Source organism: Theropithecus gelada, chromosome 15 (genome assembly GCF_003255815.1).
Source record: "Theropithecus gelada isolate Dixy chromosome 15, Tgel_1.0, whole genome shotgun sequence".
NCBI lineage: Eukaryota > Metazoa > Chordata > Mammalia > Primates > Cercopithecidae > Theropithecus > Theropithecus gelada.
This window is the reverse complement of record NC_037683.1, coordinates 41,987,668-42,007,942: the sequence shown is the minus strand read 5'-3', so window position 1 is coordinate 42,007,942 and position 20,275 is coordinate 41,987,668. Positions and strand designations below refer to the sequence as shown.

Below are 20,275 nucleotides of genomic sequence, written 5' to 3'. Positions count from 1 at the left end.
GAGATTTTGGGCTGAGACAATGGGGTTTTCTAAATATACAATCATGTCATCTGCAAACAGGGACAATTTGACTTCCTCTTTTCCTAATTGAATACCCCTTATTTCTTTCTCCTGCCGGATTGCCCTGGCCAGAACTTCCAACACTATGTTGAATAGGAGTGGTGAGAGAGGGCATCCCTGTCTTGTGCCAGTTTTCAAAGGGAATGCTTCCAGTTTTTGCCCATTCAGTATGATATTGGCTGTGGGTTTGTCATAAATAGCTCTTATTATTTTGAGGTATGTTCCATCAATACTGAATTTATTGAGAGTTTTTAGCATGAAGGGCTGTTGAATTTTGTCAAAGGCCTTTTCTGCATCTATTGAGATAATCATGTGGTTTTTGTCTTTGGTTCTGTTTATATGCTGGATTACGTTATTGTTTTGCATATAAGGGCTAATATCCAGAACCTACAAAGAACTCCAACGAATTTACAAGAAAAAAACAAACAACCCCATCACAAAGTGGGCAAAGGATATGAACAGACACTTCTCAAAAGAAGACATTTATACAGCCAACAGACACATGAAAAAATGCTCATCATCACTAGCCGTCAGAGAAATGCAAATCAAAACCACAATGAGATACCATCTCACACCAGTTAGAATGGTGATCATTAAAAAGTCAGGAAACAACAGGTGCTGGAGAGGATGTGGAGAACTAGGAACACTTTTACACTGTTGGTGGGACTGTAAACTAGTTCAACCATTGTGGAAGATAGTGTGGCGATTCCTCAAGGGTCTAGAACTAGAAATACCATTTGACCCAGCCATCCCATTACTGGGTATATACCCAAAGGGTTATAAATAATGCTGCTATAAAGATACATGCACACGTATGTTTATTGCGGCACTATTCACAATAGCAAAGCCTTGGAACCAACCCAAATGTCCATCAATGACAGACTAGATTAAGAAAATGTGGCACATATTGTCTTGGCAATGCAGGCTCTTTTTTTGATTCCATATGAACTTTAAAGTAGTTTTTTCCAATTCTGTGAAGAAAGTCATTGGTAGCTTAATGGAGATGGCTTTGAATCTATAAATTACCTTGGGCAGTATGGCCATTTTTTTTATTTTTTGTTATTGAAAATCTAAAAATGGAATTTTTATATGGAATACTGTGGAGCCAAATTTTATATGGAATACTATGCAGCCATAAAAAAGGATGAGTTCATGTCCTTTGTAGGGACATGGATGCAGCTGGAAACCATCATTCTCAGCAAGCTATCGCAAGAACAGAAAACCAAACACCGCATGTTGTCACTCATAGGTGGGAATTGAACAATAAGAACACTTGGACACAGGAAGGGGAACATCACACACCGGGGCCTTTTGTGGGATGGGAGGAGTGGGGAGGGATAGCATTAGGAGATATACCTAATGTAAATGATGAGTTAATGGGTGCAGCACACCAACATGGCACATGTATACATATGTAACAAACTTGCACATTGTGCACATGTACCCTAGAACATAAAGTATGATAAAAAAATAATAATAATAATAATGAGCTTAAAAACAAAGTATATTCAAACAATGGAACATTATGTAGCTAATAAAATTATACTTGTTAGAAATATTTAATGATGGGGGAAACACTTAGCATATAATGTTAAGTGAAAGAAGCTGGTTATAAATCTGACTATATTGTGTGGTTAACTATTTAAAAATACACACATGCAAAAACACTAGAAGGAAATACCCTTTGTAAATGTTGGCAGCTGTTGCCTCAAAGTGGTGGAACTGTGGAAGGTTGTTAGTTTTTTAATACATTGTGGTTTAATACATTTTCCACTATGGTGGCTTACAATTTTTATGATAGATTTTTTAAAGCTCTGAGAAGGACGAGAGAGAGAGACAGACAGACACAGAGAGAGTTAGAGATAGAATGAGAGACAGAAAGAGAGAGAGAAACAGAGACGTGGTTGATGTCTGATGAAGACAAATTCCTGCTAAGTCCCCATGTTAGGGATCTGCAATGAACTCAGATGAATGCCCTGATTCCTGAGCAGAGTCTAAAAGCACAAGATTGTCAAGAAGGCACCCACCCTGGGATATCTCCAGGATCAGTTTTTTTTTGTGTCTTTTTGTTGTTGTTGTTGTTGTTGTTTGTTTGTTTTTTTCTTGAGACAGGGCCTCACTCTCTTGCCCAGACAAGAGTGCTGTGGCGTGATCTCGGCTCACCACAACCTCCACCTCTCAGGCTCAAGCGATTCTCCTGGCTCAGCCTGCGGAGTAGCTGGAATTACAGGCATGCGCTGCTACGGCCCGGCTAATTTTTTTGTTTGCTTGTTTGTTTGTTTTTAGTAGAGACAGGATTTCACCATGTTGGCCATGCTGGTCTTGAACTCCTGACCTCAGATGATTCAGCTGCCTCAGCCTCCCAAAGTGCTGGGATTACAGGCGTGAGCCGCTGCACCTGGCCTCTAGGATCAGTATTGGCAGATATGTGACAGAGCCAGGCAAGCTATACTGCCATGGTGACTCTAGGTCAGTTTGAATCCCAGAGTCACCATGGCAGTATAGCTTGCCTGGCTCTGCCACATATCTGTGGCCAATTTTTTTCACTTCTCTCTGTCTCAGTTGACTCATGCATAAAATGGGAATCATAATCATAGAACCTACCTCTTGATTTGTGAGGATTAAATGAGTTTATACATGGGAAACATGACCCAGCACATAGTACATGCTCAATAAATTAGCTGTCTAGAATTATTTTGCAGATGAGGCCCAAAAAGGATTAGAGCTTTGCTCAAGATCATGTAGCTCCTAGGGGTCCAGTAGGAGTGAGAGCCTTTGTCTCTGGACTTTTTGGTGCTTTGGTTTTCTGCACTGTCTACAACCACTGTCTTCAGACGAGAGCCAGAAGCTGATTAGCAAAGTCCACACTGGTCACAATGATGTCATTACATTTCTAAGGACTGACTAATAGATCTTAGCAAATATATGGAGAATGTTGCCCTGGAAATGAAGTAATATATTTAAAAATCTGTGTTGTGGAACACAAGTGAGAGAGAAGACTGATTGTCAGGTGTGTCAAATGCCAGGCTCTTCCCACTTGTCATTTGGCAAATAGGTACTGAGAGCCTATTATCTGCCAGTGCAGGGGATGCTGCAGTGATCAGGCAGCCTCTGTCTTCACGGGGGTCACTGACTTCAGCCCAGTGCAAGCCCTAGCTCATGCACAGCTCACTGACCAGGACCAGGGAATGTCGTCAGAACTCAGCAGCCCCATGTCCCAAATATGTTGTGGCCATGTTTTAACAAAATCTTCTTGTTTTAGGCTCAGAGAGAACATGTGGGAATGAAAGGACAGGCTGAGCCCAAAGGAGAAAAGGTTTGTGCTGTGACCATCCTGGGGAACACTTTGGCTCCTGATCAAGTGTCCTAAGCATGTTATTTGGGTTTGACTTAGTCCACTCTGATCAAGCGGATCGCAGAAGCAGCAAGAGGGCTAACCCCAAAAGAAATGGACTTGTAGGTCTGGGAGAATCATGAAAAGGGCACTGGGCAGTTCTGGCCGAGGCTCTTCTCACCACCTGGTGGCTGTGGCCAAGTCCTTTGACCTCTGTGGGCCTTGGCTTCTCTATCGAGTATCAAAGGGTCCTATGATTCCAAACCTGGCTCTGCCACACATCTGCGACCAGTTTTCTTCACTTCTGTGTCCGAGCTGTGGGCTCTGTCCCTGATTTTCTTCCTGGGAAAATGTTGAGCAGACAAGGGCTTCTGAGGACCACAGGCCTAGGTTTGCCTTTTTGTAGCTGTGGGATCTCCTGAAAGTTCTTTACTATTTCTTTGCTCCAGTTTCTCCATCTGTAAAATGGGGGTGGTCATGATGACCCTCTGGTGTGGGATGACATGAGGGGATGTTTATGGAAGTGCTTTAGCTGGTGTCAGTCACCGCAAGAATAACAAATTCCTCTTACCAAAACACCTGCTGGTGCTAAGCTGTTCCCAAGGGGATGTGTCGACAGTGACCCCAGTCAAGAGATCCTGCCCAAGGAGCCTGCTCTGGCCATAGGCGGCAACTTGGCTGCCTCTGGGAGCCTTCTCATCCCCACCGTGACCCTGGTCCTCTGCCTGCCTCGCCTCCCTCCAGGCTGCATGGAGGCCATTCCTTGTGGCAGATGATGCTCCCGTCCTGGGACCTCCTGAGTGCCTACGGGGGTATGGGGAAGGGAGGGCCGGGGCTAGGAAGGGCGGTGTCCTCACTTATCTCTGCCTCTGGCCATCTCAGTGGACTTCAGATGCCAGCAGGGCTCTGGGGTGTAGCAGAAGGCTCTGGGAGGAGGCGTCACAACACACAAATTTGGGGACTTTACTGTGGACATTTCCACTCTCCTTTTGGCGGATCTGGCCATCCTGTCACTTTGTCAAAGAAGCCACTTCTCCGGGCACTTTTTGACAGCCAAAACCTCCTGGGATGCCACTCTGTCGTTTTCTTTCATCTGCCTCCTTTCCAAATGTGTGCTTCTGTCATTTGAAAAGCATTTTCTGGGGCACCAGCCTTGTGCCAGGTGCTGGGACCTGGAGGTGATTCAGGCACTGTGCCTGCCCTTGAGGGGCACATGGTCCCAGAGGGGCAGGCTGCGAGCAGAGGTCACAGGCCCTGGTGGGAGGAGCAGGTGGACAGGGCAGGCTTCAGGGGAGTCCAGATTGGGCCTGGGCACTGGTGCTCTAGCAGAGCCCAGACCAGAGGGTGGAGATAAATCCTGGAAGAAGGGAGGGTGTGTGCGATGCATGCTCATGCTGGTCACCTCTTTCCACCACAGCCCGTGCCCTCCAAGTATGGCTCAGAAACAAAGGGCTTCTGAGCCCTGGGGTGGGACAAGGCGTTCCCTCGAGCTGTCTCTGCGAAGGACAATGCCATTTTTCATCCCGGTGTGATCCTGATTTTAAAGATGAGCGTGATTTCTACAGAAAGATGGGGAGATGGAAGGAACAGGGTTCCAGCACTTCACTGAACATTTTGTTCTCTTTAGGGTGATGCTGGGGAGGAGATTCCTGGCCCACCTGAACCTTCTGGGCCTGTTGGACCCACGGTGAGATTTCCATCCAGGCTTGTCACACACACAGGTGTAAGACCAGGGATGCAGCCAAAACAGCCACAGGCTGAGGACTCTCCTTTGTGGCCCCCAAAGTATCTTGCAGTCAGACCCCAGGGCTTTCTGCCTCTGCTAGGACTCTGCAGTGTGCAGCAGCAGAACTGATTTCTATCCAGTTTAAATCCTGTACCTTGAGTGTCCCAGAAGTTCTCCAAACTCAACACTTCCCAAACTGGACTCATGACCCATGCCCCAGACCTGCTTCTCCTCCTGGGTTCCCCATCTCTGGGAATGGCACCCCATCTACCTGGTCAGCAAGAGAGAAACATCCTTGAATAGTCATCTCCCTTCCCCAGCCCTGTCCAGTGTGTCCCCAAGTCCCCCTGAGTCTAGCTGTGTAGTGCCTCCTCCTCTTCTCTTGGGCAATGGCACCAGCCTCCTAACTGGTCTCTCTGCCTCCATATCACCACTTCCCTTCCCCCACACACATGTGCCCACCACTGTGACCTTCCTAAACACAGCTGTAACCCCGAAACCCAGGTCTTCCTTGGTGCCTCGCGGGGGTGCTCAGTACACACACATTCAATGAATAAATTAGGCCCTGCCTGGTTCCCGTCTTCAGGAGTTAAGTACCGGAAAGGTGTTTTGGAGATTCCCCTTGTTCTTCAGATACATTTGATGCCATTCAAGTATGCACTGAGGGCTCTCTGGGTGCTCAGCCTCCTGCTGGACTCTGGACACCCAATGTGGCCCAGGTTTGGGCTGGCTCTTGAGGAGCCCTAGTTTAGAGGAGCTGACAGACACACGCAAAACTAAGCTTCAAGTCAAGTGGTCCTAGCATTTCATTGAGAACTTGACAGAGGCTAGTGGGAGCACCAAGGAGGGAGAGAAGAATTCTGCTGGAAACGGGTAGGGAGGGCTTCGTGGAGGAGGAGACTGTGGAATCGGGCCTTGAAGGATGAGTCGGGAATTGAAAGGCAGGAAAGGAGGCTGAGGATATGAGCGGGCTGCACAGCTGGGAGGCGGCAAGGGAGAAGAGTAGCTGTAGAGGGGAGTGGGAGAAAAGTCAGAGAGAAAATGGGGAGCAGAAGTTATCGGGCTACAGGATATAAGAAAAATTTCCCCATTTTGGAGAAAACTTTCAGCGATGTGGCTGTCCTTGGAGTCTGGCAGTTAAATGCAAGTTGTGGAAATTTCTTCTCTCTCCAGGCGGGAGCAGAGGCAGAGGGCTCTGGCCTGGGCTGGGGCTTGGACGTCGGCTCTGGCTCTGGTGACCTGGTGGGCAGTGAGGAGTTGCTGAGAGTGAGTGTGAAAGAGAACACGACCTGGTGTCTGGGACTGCCTTCAAAATAACCCAGAGGGAGGGAGGTTGGGGCGGGGGACAGATGAAACCGGATTGGCCGCCTCTGGGGTTGTTGGCAGTGAGCTCATGGGGGTTCATTCTGCTTTTCCCTGTACTTGTATATATGTTTGAAATTGTCCACTTTGATCAGTTGCATCGTAAGTGAGTATGAGCCTACATTTATCTTCAGGACCTCCTCGCCCCACCTTCTTCCTTTTCCCAGTGGGCTTCTGGAGTAGGCTGCCCCGCAGCAGGTGTGCCCAGTGCCCTACACCTCTGCCAATTGGCTTTCGATCCTCCCTCCCCCTCCTCTTACCCTATTCATTAAAGAGAACTGCTGGCCTTGTCTCTGGGTGGCATATTCTACTTCAGCTTCCAGAACCTTCCTGAAATATCCTTCCCTTATGCACCCTCTCCCTGCCTCCCTCTCCAGACTACTCTTTCTCTTTGGTGCCTCTTGCTCCCCTGGCCTCCTGCCAAGGCTGGGGCTCCACCAGCCCTTTCTGAAATTGCCCCCTGGGGAGCTTCTTCCTTCTCTAGCTGCAGCTGGTGCCTCTGTCCCTGAGCACCTGTGCTGAATCCCTGGTTGAAAGCTCCACTTGGCTGCTCCTCTGCCTACTCCTCATGGCCAGGGCTAGAAGGGTTCTGGACTCTGTGGGTAAATGGAATGGGAGTCAAATGAATCTCCCAGCCTGGTGGGATCAGCCAGCCCAGCAATGGTCTAAAAACACTAGTGCGCTTCAGAAAGAGTTTTAACAACAAGGCTACACAACAAGCAGTTTTTGACTGACCTCACAGTTAATCAGAAAACTAAGTTCGCCAGGGCACCTCTCAGTATTCCAGCTAATTGGGTCTTTCTTGTATTCAGACTTTTGGGAGAAAACACACTATGATGGGCTCAGAAAGACCGAGATTCAAATCCCAGTTCTCCTATTAACTAGCTGTGTGTCTGAGAGCCCTTGAGTCGCATGGTCTCACTGAGCCTCAGTTTCCCCATCTGCTCAGTGGGAACACCAAACCCTACTTGTAGGATTGTTGTAAGAATTTGAGAGAATGTAGGAAGCACATATATTCAGTATCTCATTCGGTATTCCCCCACTGTTTCTAACAGAGTCTCCGTGTTTTTAGGGTCCTCCAGGGCCCCCAGGGCCACCTGGCTTACCTGGGATTCCAGGAAAACCAGGAACTGATGTTTTCATGGGACCCCCTGGATCTCCTGGAGAGGATGGACGTGCTGGTGAACCCGGGCCCCCGGTGAGCAACTGAAGTCTTCTCCCCATCTCTGCGACTGTGGGACTTCCTTTAGCCGGGGAGGGGTGTACAGATGGCAATACCCAGCACTGTCCAAGTTTCGCGATGAGGAGAGAGCAGCTAGCTGTTTGTAAACAGAAATCCTCCTCATCTGAATCATTGCTGAGATTCAAAAGAAGCAGCAGCCAAGAAAAACATCATCCTACATATTGTTTTGCTGCTTTATCATAATCAGTACAGATGGTCTCCTACTTACAAATGGTTCAACTGAAGATGTTTTTGACTTTACAATGGTGCAAAGTGATACACATTCAGTAGAGACTGTACCTTGAGTACCCATGCAGCCATTCTGTTTTCACTTTCAACACTTTATTATAAAATAGGCTTTGTGTTTGATGACTTTGCCCAACTATAGGCTAATGGAAGTGTTCTGAGTATGTTTAAGGTAGGCTAGGCTAAGCTATGATGTTCAGTAGTTTAGGTGTATTAAATGCATTTTGGAGTTAAGATATTTTCAGCTTACAATTGGTTTATCAGATATAGCCCCATTGTAAGTCGAGAAGCGTCTGTACAGGAGACACAGATTCATAAAGAATCTTGGAATCATAGGCCATCAGGGCTGGGCCTGGGGTAGGAGACCCTTGGAGACCATGTGGTCCAACTCTGCCTCTAACTTCCCCATAGAGGAGGAATGTGATCCAGAGAGTAAAGGACTGTTAACCGCAGGTGCACAGTCAGCAGTGACCCAGCCTGGGCCAAGGACTAGGTTCCTGCCTTGCACCTGACATGAGGCCTTGGGCCCACCATCCTCACCTGCCTCCCAACCCTGCCCTCCTTTTCTAGCAAGCATGTGTACATGATTCTCAGCAGAAATGTTGTGGGTTGATTTTCACTGATGTTCCCCAGGGCCCTGAGGGACAGCCTGGAGTTGATGGAGCCACCGGCCTTCCTGGGATGAAAGGGGAGAAGGTACGGGGAACACAGGAGGGTCCTAACACATGGGTGTCACCGGGCCCACACTATTCTCTCTGACCCCTAAGCCTGACCTTGCCTCTTATGTGACTGACCCCCTGGCCTTCTGAAATCCCCTGCTGGCCACTTCTGCTGAATGTCCCCATCAGGGGACTCATCATGCCCAAGCCTGAACTCAGCACCTTCCCTGCCCACTCTTGTGTGTCCCTAGCCTCAGTGAATGGCATTGCCATCTACCTGGTCACCTAGAGTCAGAAATGGAATCTTCTCTAACTCCTCCTTCCCTCCCTTTCCTGCTATGATTGGTCAGTGCCAAGATGGCCCAGTCTGACCCCCACATCTCTCACCTTTCTCTCCCCACTGAGCTGGACTCATCTCTTCTCACTCTTATGGTGGCCTTGGGCTCCCCGTCGCTGTCCCATTCTCTCCACCCACCCTCCAGCCTCCTGACCAGTTCACCTTCTTGTAGTAAGCTCTCGTCAGCCCCTGCCCTGGCTACTGAGAAAAGATCAAGGGCTCCACTGCCTGCAGGACACACCCTAGCTCTGTGCAGACCACTGGCCCTTCCTGATTCTCACGAGCTGCCACTCTAGCGCATCCCCCAACTCCTCACATGGCCTCTTGGCCGGTGGGCTGGTTCTGCCCAAATGCTCTGGGCATGCTTTTCCCTTCTGGCCTCCTGGCCTTTGCACATGGTTTTCTCCCTGTTTGGGATATCCTTTTCCTTTTCTCATCCTCCAAGACCCAGTTCAGATACATCCTGTGGGGAGCTCTCCCTGACTCATGAGCAGAAAGCACCCTTCCTTCCTCCGCTTTCTATGAGCATCATAGTAAGTTCCCATGCTACTGACAGTGACACTAAAGGTGTTAGCTAACCTGTCTGCTCCTCACTGCCACCCTGACATAGAGCATGTAGTACTGCCTCTCTCTCCTTAGAACCTAGCACAGGCCTCTATTAGTGTTTGATGCATGAATGAAATTTCCTTTGGACACCGTTAGTCCGCTTTTGCCAGAGTCTGGCCTGCCTTCATCCTCTTCATTCTCTGCCTGTAAGCTGGTCCTGCCTCCTGTCTGCAAGCCTGTGCTGGTGCTACCTGGGGCGTCTGTGTGTGTAGGGGGTGGTTCCTGCCTCTGCAGTGTTCACAGCTTGATGAGATAAGCCATGTCTGTCAAAGGAAGGCAATAAAGACAAGGTGAGCCCTGGGCTAGGGATGCGATCAATGGGTTTTACTGGGGCCTAGAGGAGGAAGAGTCCCTCTCAGCTGGGATCGGAAGTGGGGCCTTCTGTGAACCTCTCATGGATAAAGACGTGGAAAATGCTGACTCTGTAGACACCGCCATTATTGCTGAACTGAATTTCTAGTTTCCGTCAGCTCTGGAGTATGTTTATTTTAATTGGAGCCATAACTCAATTTTCGTGGAAAGCTTATTTCTCAGAAAAAGAAACAATTGTCAAGCTTTATAGAACTCATTTTACGTGTACCAACGGATTCATAAGAAATTAAATTTTGCAGGAAGCACCACAGACCTACACTCTTCTTACCTGTTCTTCTTCCAGGCTTCCCCCACCCACCCACACACATCCCTCCCATACTCTGTCTCAAACTTAAAGATACCCACACCCACAACTGCATACAAAACACCCTTGCACACACACTCTGCAGCTGCTTGAAGAATCAGCAGTGCACGAAGCAGCAGGCTTGCCTAGGGTGAATGTTGGAGATCAATCATATTTGTTTCTGAAATTTGCTATGCATCTCAATTTGTTGCACTGTGCACATATGAGGTTTTCTGACTAGTAAAAGCAGACTTGGAAAGAACTTGGAAATGTGCATTTGGAGACCTGGTGGGAAACCTTGCACATGATATTTACCTTAAAAACAAAACAAAACAAAACCAAAAAAACCAATAAACCAAGGTACATATTCAGTATGTAAAAATGACAAAAAATGTGTTAAAGGAAATGAATAACTTCAGGGCTGTAATAGATCATAAGATCCAATGACTCCCCATCAACAATATCTTTCCTTCAACTTGCATACCTCTAGTGACAAGGAACTCATCTCCTGCCCAGGGAGTGCCTTGCACCGTTGGATGGATCCACTTGTAGGGAAGTCTTTCCATTTGCTGTGGTGAAATCAGCCTCCCTTCTCTTTAGCACAGCACATAGACCAAGCTAGGCAGTTACCTAAAATGGAGTTTTCCCTACAAAGAGTAAGGTTCAGGTTATTTAGCTGGAAAAAAATGTTTTGCATATAATAATTATTATTATAAAATATGAGATTGAGATAAAAATATGATGCTTATTAAGAATTCATCAAACATCTTAAGTATGAGCTAAGCTATGAGGACACAAAGTCGTAAGAATGATATAACAGGCTGGGTGCGATGGCTCACACCTGTAATCCCAGCACTTTGGGAGGCTGAGGTGGGCAGATAATGAGGTCAGGAGTTGAAGACCAGCCTAACCAACATAGTGAAACTTCATCTCTACTAAAAATACAAAAATTAGCCAGGTGTGGTGGCACACACCTATAATCCCAGCTGCTTGGGAGGCTGAGGCAGGAGAATCGCTTGAACCCGGAAGCCGGAGATTGCAGTGGGTCAATATCATGTCATTGCACTTCAGCCTGGGTGACAGGGTAAGACTCCATCTCCAAGAAAAATTTTAAAAAGATTGATACAACAGACTTTGGGGACTTGGGGAAAAGGTGGGAGGGGGTGAGGGATAAAAGAGTACAGATTGGGTACAGTATACCCTGCTCAGGTGATAGGTGCACCAAAATCTCAGAAATCACCACTAAAGAACTTACTCATGTAACCAAACACCATCTGTTCCCCAAAAAAACCCTATTGAAATTACAAAAATTAAAGTATTTTTAAATGGTACCTCAAAAAAATTTATCAAATAGATTATTCTATGCTGAGTTCGATGATAGAAATATTCCTTACTTTATTTTTCCCAAATCAAGATGAGCAACTAACTCCAAGATCTTTAGCCCAAGAAGGAATAGGTGAGGAGTAGCCTGCTTTCTCAGCGGTAGAATGTTTCTAGAAAGAATGCAGAAGAACTTGCTGGAGAAGACGGATCTCTGAAAAATCATTTCTTTCTGCTTTTGCCCCGCAGATTCTACCATTCAGTTCTTTGGAACACACCTGACACTGTTAACAGTTGTTGACTTTCTATTTTCAGAATCTAAGTCATTCATGTTATTCTGCAGTCTCAAAAGGTACTGGGACACCCAGGCAGGAAAGAGTTTGTGCTTGGAAATTTTCTTCAGTGTCCGAAATTACTGAGGAATGCTGAATTGCCAGTAATTGCCTTTGAGTAATTTCACTGAGCTGCCAAACTGTCATTGTAAAATCAGCTTCTGTCTTTTCCACTGATGTAAGAGAAATACAATTAAATCATCATCACCTTCCCTTTCTCCAAGCAATCCCAGTTGGTCTCTGAACAATTCTCTAAACCTTGTATAAGCAAGGATAGAGAAGTAAGCTGCTTTTGCCTAGGACCCAGTAATGGGTTTAGACCTTCTAACAACATGTTTAAAAGAAACACTGAAATAGTTGCCTAATTTCCTATTTTATATCTTCTTTCATCATCAGAAGTGTTTGGTTCAATATCTGGATTATAGGCCTCCATAAAATTAAATAGATGGCTGGGTGCAGTGGTTCACACCTGTAATCCCAGCACTTTGATAAGCCGAGGTTGGTGGATCACCTGAGGTCAGGAGTTCGAGACCAGCCTGGTCAACATGGCAAAACCCCATCTCTACTAAAAATACAAAAAATTAGCTGGGCGTGGTGGCGGGCACCTATAATCCCAGCTACTCGAGAGGCTGAGGCAGGAGAATCACTTGAATCTGGGAGGCCGGCATTGCAGTGAGCAGAGATCATGTCATTGCACTCCAGCCTGGGCAACAAGAGCGAAACTCCACCTCAAAAAAAAAAAATAAAATAAAATAAAATAAAATACAATTACATAGTCAATTGTAACAGAAAAGAAACTGGTTATCAGTATTACAAACAGCAGAAGGAAAACCAACAGACATCCACAAGGCAGTAAGATGTGCTGTCTCAGAAGCCACAAGGGAAAAAAGAATTCTCGTCTCCATTAGGTTCTTTGAGGTTCCTGTGTGCTGAAATTGAGTAATGTCCTTAGAAAATCCAATTCACCACAGTAAGCCAACATTTTGAATCAATTCTAAACCACGATGTTGTAACACACAGCACTACTGTACCTCATTCCTTTGCAATGTTTCCATTAGTGAACTGATATCTCCATATTTCATCACTTTTAAAACCATACTTGCAGCTCTGCTATTTGGAATTCCAGGATTGCATGCATGCCCTCACTGCACAAAAATTCTCTCATTAAGAAATAATGTACAACTCCAACATCACCATTTTGGGAATAGGAGCCTTCCCTCAGCCTGTTCATTGGAGCTCCTCCTTTTCACCCTGCCTGTTCACATAAATTCCAGTAAGGTGGGCTCTTCTACCCACAAGTTAATCTACTCATGGTCCCAGCTGATGGCCATCTTATCTGTGGGTCAGTGGAATGGATTTGAATAGTCTCTTTTTACCATGTCTAAGCTAGATAAAATCATCTAAGACCATAAACCAAGGCCCATGATATCTTCTAGAACTTCCTTTGAAACTCTATAAGATGCACTCTTGATTGGAAAGGAATGAGGAAGCCAACTGAAACAATTCAGTTTTTCACTTTATGGACATAATTTTCTGTAACAAGATCAGCTGGCAACGCAGCTACAAGGTTTTTAGAGGGAGGCTATTTTAGTTTCTGTTTCACAACAATCTTGATGGTAGTTTGACTTGTTACTGAAAAGATGCACAAGATTGTCACTTTCATTGAAGACAGATTGCAATGGGCAGCCAGCAACAAGCCAGTCATACCCAAGAGAAGCAGACATAGCAACTGCAGCCTCTGGGTTAGGCAGTAAAATGGGCATCCAGTTATTGCAGTCATGTTTCCACTGCAGGTGGAAGGCCACGCTTAGTTTCCCCCTGGTGAGGCTGGCCAGCAGGGAGGTGACAGAGCCCAGTCACTGTCACTTCCTTCACCGAGCACACCTTCTCCTCCCACCTCCCCAGAATGGCCAGAGTGTCCCTGCTGGCTCCTTTGCAAGAGAGGCACCAAGGTTCTATGAGGCTGCCCTGGGAGACCTTATGGAGGGCTTCGATTACAGAAATTCCTTGCCAGTCCAGCCTCAGAGCCTGCCTCCAGAGCCTGGTGCCTCACCTGGAAGCCCAGCCCACCCTCAGCCCCTGTGATCCCCATTCCTAGGCCAAGAACTGGGTAGCGTGTCGCAATAGGAAAACACTGCAAGAGATGGGACCTTTCCCTTGCCCCCCGCATGCTCCCAGACATGAGGCATTTGTCTTCCTCCAGCATCAGGCAGAAGCCCTCACCTAGCAAATCCACGAACCTCACCCATGGGAGCAGCCAGTTCCCTGGGGAAGGTTATCACAGCTACCAAGCAAACGGCATGGGCCCAGGTCTGTGAAGGAGAAAGGGGGAGATTGTTGCGTGGTGTTACCTGTTGTGTGCAGGCAGTTTTGCTGGACACACCATGGCCTCATCTTTCTCATCTACCCTGAGAGCTTTGCTTAGGCTCATACTCAACTAGAGTCTCAGAGTTTCAGAACTGGAAGGAACCTGCAGATTGCTTTAGTCCCTTTTTTTCTGTGCCCTGGCAGAGCCATGGGACTTTGTGGAAGTGCCTTAGGGCTGGTAGGTGAGCGACAGAGCAACTCTACTTCAAGCATTTATTAAAATTAAATTTTAATTATAAAAGTAATATATGAATATAGTTTTCATTGCCTCCTGTGTCCTATTTCCTCTTTAATTATTTTTGTTAGAGTAGGTCCTCCAGTCATATTTTCACAGACTGTCTGTAGATGGCAAATTTTCTGAGACCCTGGATTTTTTTAAATGTTTTTATTTTCTTCTCATTTGGTTGAGTATAGAATTCTGGGTTGAAAGTCATTTGCCCTTGATGATTTGAAGATGATCACCATCATCTTCCAACATCCAGTGTTGCCAACACAAAGTCAGATTCACTCTGATTCTCACTCTATTGGAGGTCGTCTGATTTTTCTCTTTGGCAAATTTGGGGATTTATTTTTCTTTATTCTTGGTGTTTAAAAATTCCTCTGCATTGTTACTAAATGTGGATTCTTATTTTTATTTATTTATTTATTTATTATCATTATTATTATTATTTTGAGACAAAGTCACGCAGTGGTGCGATCTTGGCTCACTGCAACCTCCTTCTCCCAGGTTCAAACGATTCTCCTGCCTCAGCCTCCTGAGTACCTGGGATTACAGACGCACACCACCACACCCAGCTAATTTTTGTATTTTTAGTAGAGACGGGGTTTCACCATGTTGGCCAGGCTGGTCTCAAACGCCTGACCTTGTGATCCACCCGCCTCAGCATCCCAAAGTGCTGGGATTACAGGCCTGAGCCACTGCGCCCGGCCAATGTGAATTATTTTTTAAATGTATTATTTCATTTATCCTTCTTGGTACTCTATGGACTTTTTTGGGAGGGGTGGGGTTTGGGGGGTGCCTTTTAATCTGGAGACTTCTGTGTTTTTTCAGAAAATTTAAACACTGCATTCCTTCTATCTCTTTATTCTCTCCTCTGCCACTCCAATTAAACCAATGTTGGAACTTCCAATTGTGGCTTCCGTCTCTCTTACTACTTTGTCATTCTGTCTAGGTCTTTTTACCCTCTCATGTTGCTTTCTGGGAGAATTCTGTAGCCTGATCTCTGTATTAATTCTCTCTTCAGGTGGGTCTATTCTGTTATGCAGTCCTTCTGCAGAGTTCTGTATTTCGACAGTTTTCTATTTATAATTTCCAAGATCTCTAACTGGTTCTTTTTCATAACCACTGTTTTTATTTCATAATGGTGTGTCTTTGTTTCATGGCTATGTTATCCTCCCTTTTCTCTGTGAGAATGTATGTCTTACACTCAATGTCCTATTGGATTGTTTTCTTAACTCCATTTCCTTGGATGTAATTCTATAGTTGAATTAGTTGTTTCTCACAGTGTTGCCTTGCCTCAGATGTTTGTGTTTCTCTCTTGTGTGTTTACTTGTGAAATTGGGATCCTGCCTTAGCCTGTTTTCTGCCTCTGTTGGTGCAGACTGTTGGGAGGTAGGCAGTAGCCCCTTCTGAGACATGCAGGGTTCAGGAAGGGGGTGGAAGGAATAAGATGTGCCATCAAGCAGGGCACCTCAGTGGCTCACCTTCCGTGTGTAGGGTGCTCCTGGACCTCACAGAGTTTCCTAGTCATCTGGGGCTCTGCCCTATGTCTTTGGCCCAATAAGCAACTCTTATTTTTCTGAAATTAAGGTACCCCTATTTTCTCCTTGGCAGGAGTGAGGGTGGGAGGGGAGGGGAGATGGGCAGGGCTGGACAGCTAGCTTCCTGCAGAATTTCAGCCTGTCTCCCTTCTGGGGCCCAGGGGCCACATCATGCACCTGACTTCCATCACGGCTTTGCAGCAGACTTTTCTCCCTTTGGTTTCTCTTGATGGCTGAGGCCCCTGTCTTCAAATTCCCTGTTTTCCCTTTGCCATTTCTATTTTGGATCTAATGCCACTCCCCATCTTATTTTTGAGCATGGCTATTTTAGAACTATCCATTCTCACATTTCCATGGATTTGATATAAGAAGGAGACTGTAGCCCAGAAACAATAATGACTGGGGGAAAGACATAGTCTTTGATGGCTGGTACATCAGCATCGCTCTCAGGATCTCCTGTGTGGCCATGCAATTGCTGACTTCATCTCTTGCAGCTGCATTTGTGGTTTTCTCAGAGATTCTCCATCTGGGGCCCCCCTACCGCAGTCCTCTGATGTAGGCCAGCGTCCCCATAGCTGACCACTCATGACCACCCATGCCCTTTGGTCCTCCCCTCTGCTTGGAGCTCACAGCAGACTCCTTTCTGTGAGATCTGCATCTAACCCCCGGGAAACTGTAGTGTGGTCCCCACTGGGCATGGCCATGCAATCTGCTCTCATGCAACCTCCTCCCTGGTTCCGTCTTCTGGGGACTACTCCAGCCAGCTTTGGGTCTTTAGTTCTTTCCAGAAGACAGCCAGTCATCATCCCCCATATTTCCAAAAATCTAGGGGATACATTTCAGATCTTGAAGCCCCTTCCCTCGCTTTAGAGTGGGTGAAGTACCCTCTACCTCCGTCACGGGAAGGGGACCACTCCAGTCCACTGGGAGCTCTCCAAGCGAAGTCTTCTATGATCTCTCCCTCGTTAATCTTTAACTTCTCTGGTTTACTCTTGAGGTAGGTGATGAGCTGATGGCTGAAAATTGGGTTTCACAAGCTTTCAGCGGGACCTGCCCAACAGACTGGCCCCTATTGTAATGTATTTGGTTTGGAGACACCAAAAGTCTGAGACAGAAGGAGTCCTATTTTAATATCCTATTACCTAAGAGCCCATAATTGTGCATTGACTTCAGAACATACCCAATGAGATATGCATTAATTGGTCCTTGTTTTTGTTTTTGTTTTTTTCAGGGAGCAAGAGGGCCTAATGGCTCAGTTGGTGAAAAGGTAAAACAAAAAAAAAAGAGCTTTCTTCTCCCTCCTTCCCTTTCTTTGAGTTTACTATAATTGGACTGCTGGTCTGGAATATTGAACATATAAATGTCAAGGAACAGAGAGGAACACATCTCAAAGGAATTGCTCAGAGAAGGCAGAACAGCTGGGGATGGTGGGGAGTAAACACCCTTCGATGTTTTCTCCTTCCTCACCCCTCCCTCCAAATGCATTCAGATGAGTGCATCAGCTTATCTCCAAGTGAAATGTCAATTAACAAGACAGCTGTTTCTGTACCATTAAGCAGTACCGATCGGAGAATTCATCAACCTAATTAACTTCAAAGAGTGATTTTCTGATTCAGGCATGCGTGTTGTTCCTTCCATGAGTGAACCCAGGGCTGGATAATCAGCCTGCCCTCTTTCCTACAGGGTGACCCTGGCAACAGAGGCTTACCTGGACCCCCGGGGAAAAAGGGACAAGCTGGCCCCCCTGGGGCCATGGGACCCCCAGGGCCTCCTGGACCCCCTGGGCCCCCAGGCCCTGGATGCACAATGGGACTTGGATTCGAGGTACTTTTCCCCTTTTCTGTGGTTATAAAAATGATGTGTACTAAGGGCTCCTGGAAAGACCAGCTAGCTAAACCCTGGTTTCAGGGCAGAGGCTGTGCAGATTCCCCTGTGAGCTGCCAGCTTCCAACACCACACCTGGCACAAGTAGGTGCTCAGGAACTGGACCTGAAATTCTCATTCTTGCTCGTTCCCCAGGATACCGAAGGCTCTGGAAGCACCCAGCTATTGAGTGAACCTAAACTCTCCAGACCAACGGCTGCAATCGTAGGTCACCTCTGAAACCTTCATTATGAGGGTTGTCACACTGTCACGCTACAGTGAGGAAGCTGTGGGCTGCATCCCGGCTCTGCCACTCTCAATAACTCACCTTCTCTATGCCTCCAGCCCCCAGCTGTGCAATAGGGAAATGAGATGCTCTTTACAGCTTGTGTCTTTGAGGAGCAGCGTAGAAGTTTTGCAGAAAACATGATGTGGAAAGAGAACGTGAAAATCATTTTTATCTCTCTTCATCTATTTCTCTCTCTCCCTCTCCCACTTCAGTCTCTTACCACTAAGCATCTCGACTTATTCCTCCCTCCGTTTGCGCCATTCAATGTACACACTTTGCCCCAGGTCAAAGCCCTGCGCTCCTGACAGGTGCCCCTCCCTACTGCCTCCAGCCCCTGGCAGGTGTTGTCCATCTCCTACCATGATGTGATGCGGGCTCTCAGGAGGACCAATCCCCTGGATTTCATTCTCTTTGTTAAATGGGACCCAGAGCTGAGCCTTTTAGTCTAGGAAGGAGCAGCACGGCCCCTCCCATGACTGAATGAGCAGACCTCCCTCATTCCCCAGAGGCAAAGGGCCCTAAGATTCAGGGTCAAGAGGACCCTCACCCAGTGCTGGGAGAGGGCCTCTGATTCTCTCACTCTGTGGGGTGTTGCTTCCTTCTGACTCCAGAAGGGGTATTTTTCGCTTATCCTTGGTTCCCGTTGCCTGAGACAAAATAAGCATAAAAACTTAGGAGGAGATAGCAAGATGAGAGGCTAGATGGAGGTGAGCAAAGTGACTAGAAGAATATTTATGTTTGTTTATTTTTCCAGGGTCCCAAAGGAGAGAAAGGAGACCAGGGACCCAAGGTGAGATTACAGAGATCACAGAGGTGGGGGCGGGAAGGCTTTCCCGCCTGGTTCTAGGAGCATCATCCCTGTACAGTGAATTTTTTCTCACTTCTCGCTGCTTTGACCAGGGAGAAAGGGGGACGGATGGAGCCAGTATTGTGGGACCTCCTGGGCCGAGAGGGCCACCTGGGCGCATCGAGGTCTTGTCTAGTGTGAGTATCATCCAGGTCAGAGCTTGTCTACATATTTTCCAGCTTTGCCAAAGGGAAGAGAAGGTTGTCCATGACTTCAGAGCTGCTAGCTATGCAGGGGGCATGTAGCCAGTGCCTGGTGTTAGAACTTCCACCTGCCAGCACCTGTCTGTTCCTCCCCCAGTTCCGCTGTTCTCTCACATGGTGCTTCCAGATTTGTCTCTTCTGATTAGCATTTGGGGTCAATTGAAAAAACAGGCTAGGAGTATTAGACATGTTGGGGTCTTGAAAAAGCCCCAGATAAGCAGTGCACGCCTTCCCCAGCCAAGTGCAGAGCACATTGAGAAATAAAGCCAAAGATGAGGAGGTAGGCCCAGATACCACCTTGATTACTGATGGAGGTTAGGTGGAGGGACTTCACCCAGTGGGAGAGCCACATGTTCCCGCCAATCAGACGGACTTATCCATGGGTTGATGGATGTGCTTCCCAGAGGCAAGGAGATCTGAAGGAAAGAAGTGTGACTGAGCTGGGCATGCCCCTTGATGCTTCCCAAACTGCCCATCAGGAAGGTCCCTCCACCTCACCATGGAGAGGGTACAGAAGCCAAGAGAAGCCAAGGATTACATCTTTCATGTCACAGGAAACATCTTTGTGTGCTACCTTTAGATGGCTCTTTGATAGTCTGTTAAAACTAAAGCTAAAAATACCCATTCTCCAAAATCCCACGTGGGAAGATGTCCACACAAATGGAGGAAAGCATCTTCTTCCCAACTCTCCTCGACAAGGAAGGCAGTAACTTCATCCTTCAAACCCCCGTCATGGTACAGCAATGGCCTATTTACATGTCTGACTCCTCCACGTGCCCTCTGGGGTTTTTTTTTTCTTCTTTGTATCCCCACCACTGGCCTCATAGTGCTGGTTTAATCAGTGTTTGCTGGATGAAATGTTGGGTGTCATTGAATTATCTATTCCTATTTAAATACTCTGGCATAAGCACTCATGAGCATGCACTCTGCATCGGGTCCATGCTAGGCTCTGTGGGTGTAAAGATAAGTAAGGCCAGGCGCAGTGGCTCACACCTGTAATCTCAGCACTTTGAGAGACTGAGGCAGGAGGACTGCTTGAGCCCAAGAGCTCGAGACCAGCCTGGGCAACATAGCAAGACCCTGTCT

The 20,275-nt window shown here is 46.9% G+C and overlaps 1 protein-coding gene across 1 annotated transcript in view; it reads left to right on the top strand.

The window, feature by feature from the left end:
• COL15A1 (collagen type XV alpha 1 chain) overlaps window positions 1-20,275 on the top strand; it is a 127,892-nt gene that overhangs the window by 73,495 nt on the left and 34,122 nt on the right. Inside the window, exons 12-21 of the mRNA XM_025360377.1 lie at window positions 3,323-3,376; window positions 5,022-5,081; window positions 6,294-6,386; window positions 7,555-7,680; window positions 8,584-8,646; window positions 17,219-17,254; window positions 17,671-17,811; window positions 18,007-18,075; window positions 18,894-18,929; window positions 19,040-19,123. Coding sequence (XP_025216162.1) covers window positions 3,323-3,376; window positions 5,022-5,081; window positions 6,294-6,386; window positions 7,555-7,680; window positions 8,584-8,646; window positions 17,219-17,254; window positions 17,671-17,811; window positions 18,007-18,075; window positions 18,894-18,929; window positions 19,040-19,123 — 762 coding nt within the window. The remainder of the gene's footprint in view (window positions 1-3,322; window positions 3,377-5,021; window positions 5,082-6,293; window positions 6,387-7,554; window positions 7,681-8,583; window positions 8,647-17,218; window positions 17,255-17,670; window positions 17,812-18,006; window positions 18,076-18,893; window positions 18,930-19,039; window positions 19,124-20,275) is intronic.